The 7,672-nt window shown below is 43.4% G+C and overlaps 1 protein-coding gene across 1 annotated transcript in view; it reads right to left on the bottom strand.

Moving 5' to 3' along the window:
- Positions 1-5,906: 5,906 nt before the first annotated feature.
- Positions 5,907-7,672, bottom strand: part of LHFPL1 (LHFPL tetraspan subfamily member 1) — a 43,246-nt gene continuing 41,480 nt past the window's right edge. Inside the window, exon 3 of the mRNA XM_004311544.2 lies at positions 5,907-6,102. Within this exon, the coding sequence (XP_004311592.1) occupies positions 5,921-6,102 (182 nt within the window). The 3' untranslated portion in view covers positions 5,907-5,920. The remainder of the gene's footprint in view (positions 6,103-7,672) is intronic.

Here is a 7,672-nt window from a genome sequence, read left to right as displayed (position 1 = left end):
TGAGAGATGACAAGGGGGTCAGCAGATGATGTCAACAATGAAGATGGGATACTATGGTCTAGCAGCCCCCAGAGTCTGACTCAGTTGGACTGGGGTGGGACATAAGCATCAAACTTTAAAAAAAAATCTTCTCGGAGCAATCTAATGTGAACCAGGATTCAAAATTACTGTGTAAGAATAATCAGTGCGAAATGAAAGGTATTGGGCCACTGGATGGTACATGCCTTCTATAGATCCTGGGGTGTGCAAAGGTCAACAGCAGATAGGAGATGCTGTCTTAGAAAGTTTTGTAAACTCAGAGAAGTAACTTGCCCAAGGACACATAGCTTGGAAATGTCTGGGCTGGGATTCAAACTTTGATCTGACTGACTCCAAAACCAAACCTGAACTGTTTTCACTTTACCATGTTGTCTGGGGTGGGGAAGGGGGGGCAGTATTTTAGCTCGATATATGAAGAGATATCTTGGAAAAAAATTGCCAAGTTTCCCCAAGTGGGATTCTAATAGGCCACAGTGGAGGGAGGCAATGTGTCTCTGGAATGATTACCATGTTTACCTCTTCATCTACCCCTCTTTATTCCCCTTGATCTTTCTACCAGCTTTGTTTCCTTTCTGTAGTTGCCACCACCTCTTCAGGAAGTAGAGGCACTACATGAAAAGGAGGCAACATCATGGGCTGCCCTCATGGATGCCAGGTGGCCTTGATGCCCTCCTCTCCCAAGTACTGTTCTCTGGAGCCTCCTTTCTGGAGAGGGAGGAAGAACCAGGATACAGTGCTGCAGTCAAAACCAAGCGTTTTGTCTCCCCCTACTACTGCCTCCTGACATATCGGCAGCCCTGTATAATGAAAATCTAAATCATTTGTGTGTACACATAGCAACTGTTTATTTGCTGTTAGCTTTGAAGACTCAGTGGGGGTTCGATGCCTTTAGAGAAGACATCAGCACTGGGAGAGTCTAATCTCATAAGTAGACGAAATGAAAATTGAAGCTGAAAATACATCTCTCTATGTCTGAAAGAGAGGCCAGTAATAAATATCCTTCAACTGCAGCCCCCCTCCAGATCAGAAAATGCTTTTAAACCAGGGACACAGAGCGGAGATGACTCCTTGTAAGGGTGCTGCCTTCTGTCTGCTAAGAAAGCTTTAGTAGGTCTGGGTAGAGATTGATGGTGAGTTCTAGAAATAGCAGAACTTTCCCCTCAAGCCACAAAGTGTGTTGCTTGCCATCTTTTACAAAATGCATTCACTATTAGTTTTCTTGAAACTTCCATTTTTTTTCTCACCGACAGACTGCCTTGGGACTAAATACAATCCTGAAGCTTCTCCACATTAGTATTTCTACCAAGAGTGAATGCCAGATTGAAGACAGTGTCCTTAGCACATTATGAAGGGGCCAGACCTCCCTCTTAGTCCAACTTGTTGGACAATTTATAAAGCCTCTGCTTGCCAGCAGCTTCTTCATCCCCTCATCCTCCTAGGGTTTCGCCTCATCCAATCTAAACCGCATATTACCACCGACTCTTGCAGAAGCTCAGAGGCCAGAGCCTGTCCATATTGGTTCAGGGCACACGTCCTTGCAAGGCGGGAACCCACTGCCTGGAAGTCATCAGCATGTGAAAATCAATGGCGGCAGCTACTGCTCTGGGAACAGGGATAATGAGAGGTGACATTAGGGAGAAGGCATCACTCAAGACAGACCTGGATGACTTGACACTTGCAGTATACCAAGGGCCACCCAAGGTGGAGAAATTGTAACCCTACAGACAGAGAGACATGCCAAATGGGTGAGTGCTGTCCATCTGACATTCTTTCCTGAAGGAATATCCTGCTAAATAGACTCTTAAGAAATAATCCGTTGGCTTTGAGCTAGCCTGGGTGAAAAGCCTCCCACCTCTCACCCCTCTACACACAAGATCTAAGTGGTTCCAAGAGTCAGAAAGGACCCATGGTTAAGCACTCGATCTGTGTGCACAGGCGGGGAGCAGACCAGCCAGCCTGGCATGGGACAGACCACCGTCTCTGAGATCCTCACTTTGCTCCTTCAGTCCTCCCCCGACCCATGGGCTCTCCTTCCTCTCTGCTTAACAGCAGCCAGAGGAGGCAGACTTAGCTTCCAAGAGTCTGCTCTAGGCCACAGGGGAAAAAAAATAGGCTAGTCAGACATCTATGCAAAAACATGCTTGGCAGGAAAGAAACCAGACACAGGCAGGGAGGAATTTAAATTCAAATTGAACAAGGGGCTGGATCCCTCTTTGAATATAAACCCCTGCAGGCCTGGTTTCTTCACAGGAAAAAAAAAATCCCTTTTAAATCCTCTCCCCTTTCCCTGGAAGAGGAGAGGAAACATGCCAACTAATACCTTATACAAGGTGACAGTCATTTAAAATGGTTCTTTTGAATTAACCCCTTCCTGCTCAGTCTCCTCTCTAGGGTATAACTACTTTACAGTGTGTTCAGGTATCTGGGCCATGGAGGGCAGCAAAGCATTGACTTCCCGGGAAGCAATGTGTAAGGGAATGGTAGCAACGGGAGCTGAGAAAACTCACTGAGCTGTTATTTTCCATTTGCCGCTCACACCCGCAAGGTCCATTCTCTGCCCTTCTGCTCCATGCTCTGTGACAAAGGAGGCTGACCTCAAGGGACTGTAGCAACAGCCTTTTTTGCCAGCTGGCATCTGGCTGGGTCTGGCTAATGGTGAGCATTGGGAGGAGATCAGAGAGCGGGAAGAGAGGGAGATAAAGATTTTGTGCTCCTGTCTGCCTCCTAGCTGTGTTACATTTGGGCAGAGTTCACACTGTGCTACCTAAAGACACAGCTCCTATCAGGCAGCCCTTCTTGCATGGCTACAGTTCTTGTTGGGTTCCAATAACACAGTTACTTCCCCTTGTCCCTTCAGTCTTTGGGGTGATAACAGCTCCCCGCCATGCATCGCCTCTGTATGCCTCACCATCACTGTAGATGCCCTGAATTTTACCCACACCACCATAAATAGCCCCTTCATTAAGCTCAGCTAGGAAAACCCCTTGAGTATACCATCTCTTTCCTGCCAATACCCTGACTTAAACGCTTACATCACTTTCACAAATCCTATCCCGCAGAATTCCAGAAGGTTCCCTACCCTGAGAAGAAAGAACACCTGATCCGATTGCCTTTTCGAAAGAGACTGATCTGCATTTCCTCAAACACCTGACATGTTCTCCATACATTGAGCTCTCCTAATTTAAGGTTGCATTATTGTGCCTACACAATAAAAATGAAGTTTGAGCCAGTTGCATTTTTGTTTTACCTGTTCTTAGTCATCTGTCTTGGGGAGAGGGGATGCTGCAAACCTAATTACATTGCTTTCCTCCCAGTGAGATATGTTCAACTTGCTTTACCTTAAACACTTAATCCAGTTCCATGGGGAAGATGATACTTGACATGAATCCAATCATCAGTTCCTTTCTATCTGTTATTCCTGCGGTATTCCCCATCTCGGTGATAGCCCACATCTCAGAGCGATCATGCCAAAATTTTCACTTGGCCTCACCTACCATATCCATTAGACATCAAGTACCATGGGATCTACTTCCTAGATATCTTTTTGAAATTTTAATATGCTCTATTTAACCCAATATACCCAAAATATTATCATTTCAACATTTACTCAGTATAAAATTATTAATAAGATATTTTAATTCTGGTAGGTAACAAAATATTCTAAATATCTTCTTTCAAATTCATCCATTTGCTCCAGCTCCACAGTCACTATCTTAATTCAGGACTTGATTTTCTTATACCTAGATTATTGAAATATCTATAGTCTCTCCCTATTTTCTTCCATTCTCCTCACATTAGTCAACTGATCTTTGAAAAACACAAATATGTTCACATCACTTCCCTTTCAATGGCCCTCCTTTAGGATAAAATCCAAACTCCTTACCCTAGTGTAGAAGATCCCATTGGTATTTCCCTTTTCAGCTTCAGCTTCTGCCTCCTCCCTTTTCACACCTCTGTTCATCATTCTTGTGATGGGGTCGTGTTTTCTCATGTCTCCATGCCCTGCTTTCCACATTCCCTTGTATGGTACACACTTAGCCTTTGCTGACTAACTCCCCCTATTCATCTCTCAGACTCATCTTAGGCATCATCTTTTCTAGAAATCTTTCCCATGAACCCCTTCACCCCAAGTTGGTTTAATAGCCAACTATGTGATCCTTTAGCCCCCAGCCCTTCACTTGGTAGCATGTAACACACTGTTTGGCAATATTTATCTACATGTCTGTCAATACCCTGTCACTTTTAGGGTGAGAAACTGTATCTTTTTTCCCCCCAGTGCTTAGCACAGAATGTGGCATACAGTAGGATATTCAAAAAGTGTGTCCTGAATGAGTGATTAAATGAATGAATGAGCTCATGAATGGAGTGTATGCTTGAATTCACTTACCTGCATAAGGCCGATATATGGACCCTGACCCTTCTTGGGATGGCATATAACTAATGAGAACATTTTTTGCCATTTCTCTCCTTCCAGGTAGGGCTGTATCGGGCTGTACCGAAACCACTCTGGAGTGATTAAGAATAGAAAGAGATGAGCTGGCCTTTTGTGTCACAGGCCTTCCCTACTCCCTAAAGCTATAGTTATGGAGCAATAGAGCTAGCCTGAATTAATTAGGGAGGAGTGGGGGAGACAAATTCTGTCCCTGAGAGACACCAAGTTCTTCTATACCATCCATCAGCCTTGAGCACAGATGGGATGGAGGCCAAGCCTAAAAATACATCAGCCTTAGGTGACATCAGGACTCTGTTCTTTTATGTCTAATTCACCCCAGATGGAAGGGAAAGCACTTGATGAATAGTCTTTGAAACAAGTAGAGAAATGTGTATCATGCTAGGAATGACTATAGGGACAAAAGGCCACTGTGGATTTCCTTGTCAATAAAAATGAACTCTAATAGGAATTTCAGTAAGGAACCAGCAGAAACATCCTTGTCATCATCATTCTGAATTTGTGTTTATTGAGCACACAACAAATGCTAGTCTCTGCTCAGAACATTTGATGAACACCATTTCTGTATCTATAAGGGACTAGGGAATACTTGCCACTATTTTGATGCCAGTCACCCAGCCAGAACACAAAATGAACTTTTATGAATATTCTAAAGCATTATGAGGAAGGGGTCTTAGACTATATGCAAGCATCCTTGATTAGTGTTTTCCCCATTGGGAGTCACCCTCCCCATAAGCTTGCTCACAACCGGCAAGGAAGAGAAACAGGAAAAAAGAGGACGAGTCAAGGTATAGTCCTGAGAAAGTCACAAAAATTGGGGCAGTGGCACTCCGTAGATGTTTGGAGATGGCAATAAGTATCAGGGGATGACCAAAGGAATGGAATGGTAGGAACCATCCCTGTCCATCTCATGGCCCCTTCATGCACAAGTGTTTTTACCCAAACTTTAAGCTTTGGGGTAAGTGATAGGAGCTGTAGAGCTCTGAAGAGCTGCTTGACTGTGCAGTTACCTCTCAACTGAGGATCTTTCTTATCATTTTGTATGAAGGAGCACTTTGGGAGTTGGGGGCTAGTGGGCACTCACCAGCTAGGTAAACATTAGAGAGAATTATTTTTCTTTTTTTTGGCCACACCGTAGGATCTTAGTTCCCCGACCAGGCATCGAACCCGCGCCCCCTGTATTGGAAGCACGAAGTCTTAACCACTGGACCGCCAGGGAAGTCTGAGAATTATTGTTCTTGATGAATTTTGTAAATAGCCACTGACCCACTGGTTTAAGGGAAACCGAAAATGAATGACTGGGGAGTTAAAAAGCATGCAAACACTGGGTTACACTACTGGCAAGTGGGTAGGAACTGGCCTCGTCTTAGTACCTCTTTTCAAGGCTCCCTTCCCTCCTCTTTCCCACCCTCTCCAATCTTCTGCTAAAGCTCAAGGTTTGAGGCAGTGGTCAAGCTCCATGGCATAAGAATTGGTGTTCCTCATGATGCTCTCCACCAACATGACAGGCTTGGGGTGTCTTCCAGCAAAGCAAGAGAGCCAGGTGCAGATCAACATGGCTGCAGCTGCGCCACCTCCAGCACAGTAGTATGCCCAGCCAAGCCGACAGGTACCTGTGGAAACAGGGACAGAGACATGAGGGTTAGAGTGTCTTCTCATACATTCTCTTTGAGACGTTAGGGTTAAAGTGAGAGTAGGAAACAGTGAATGCGGGTGGGCTTACTCTTTCCTCCCTTGCTGATGGCTGGTATTAGCTTCAGCAAGAGGTTATAAAATTTTATTCTGTTACAGTAGGAACCTGGGGGTGATGTTGGTGGTGGCAGTGGTGGTGATGCTAATGACAGTGATGACAAGAACAACTTGATCAAGTGTCAAGAACTATGCTAAGCTCTTTAGACATATATTTCATTGATCATTATAGTAACTATATGAGTTAGCTACTCTTATTATCCCTGTTTTAGACAAGATGAGGCAACCAAGGTACAGGTTAAGTTAATTGTGAAAAATCACACAGAAAGTGGTAGGGCCGGGATATAAACCCTGGCTCATCTTGACTCTGAAGCTCCACAGTTTTAACTACACTGATATATTACAGTTCATGGACTGTTTTCAGAGAACTATATCCTGTATCATCAGGAAATTTGCAGGCAAAATCAAATCCCTTGCTCCGTACCACGTGTCTCTATCCTAACCTAATTTTTCAACATCCAGGGAGGAAATATGCATGGGAATCAAGGCCAAGCTTCTAAGGGGTAGTTTCAGTTTGAAGGATAATGGGAAAGGTCACCTGCTCAAAAATATCCACCCCACAACTTATCATTCATTCTACCAGAGGTAGATTCTTTCCTTTGAAGTGTTTGAGTTTTTTCAGAGATCCGTCAGAAAAGGTCAATGCCCAAAGAAAGAAAGCTATTATATTACAAGGGATCAGAGTAATAAATAACTGCTAAAATCAAGTGCTTAAGCAAATAGGACTCCAGAAATTGGAGTAGATGTCCAGTGATACAAAATTGCAAAGGAATTCTGAGAAAAAAAGGTGGGCAGTGACTTTCACCTGCCTCACAGTCTTGCAGAAAGTGAGTCCTGACTATAGTCAGTCAGGTGGGGATGTCAAGACTGATCTGCATGACAATGTACTTTTTTTAATTGAAGTATAGTTGATTTCCAAGATTATATTAGTTTCAGGTGTACAACATAGTGACTCAGTATTTTTACAGATTATACTCCATTAAAAGTTATTATAAGATAATGGCTATAATCCCCTGTGCTATAGAATATATCCTGTTGCTTCTCTATTTTATACACAGTAGTGTGTATCTCTTAATCCCATACCCCTGTCTTGTCTCTCCCCCCTTTCCTCTCCCCACTGGTAACGAAGTTGGTATTCCATATCTGTGAGTCTGTTTCTGTTTTGCATGTACGTTCATTTGTATTATTATTTTAGATTCCACATATAAGTGATACCATACAGTATTTGTCTTTCTCTGTCTGACAAACCACTAAGCATAATATTCTCTAGGTCCATCCATGTATCTTCAAATGGCAGAATTTCATTCTTTTTTATGATGGAGTATAAATAGTGCTGCTATGAACATTGGGGTGCACGTATCTTTTTGAACTAGTGTTTTTGTTTTTTCCTGATATATACCCAGGAGTGGAATTGCTGGGTCATATAGTAGTTTT

The sequence above is a fragment of the Tursiops truncatus genome, chromosome X, assembly GCF_011762595.2.
Source record: "Tursiops truncatus isolate mTurTru1 chromosome X, mTurTru1.mat.Y, whole genome shotgun sequence".
Classification (NCBI taxonomy): Eukaryota; Metazoa; Chordata; class Mammalia; order Artiodactyla; family Delphinidae; genus Tursiops; species Tursiops truncatus.
The sequence above is the reverse complement of the archived record's forward strand: the minus strand, read 5'-3'. Positions and strand labels throughout refer to the sequence as shown.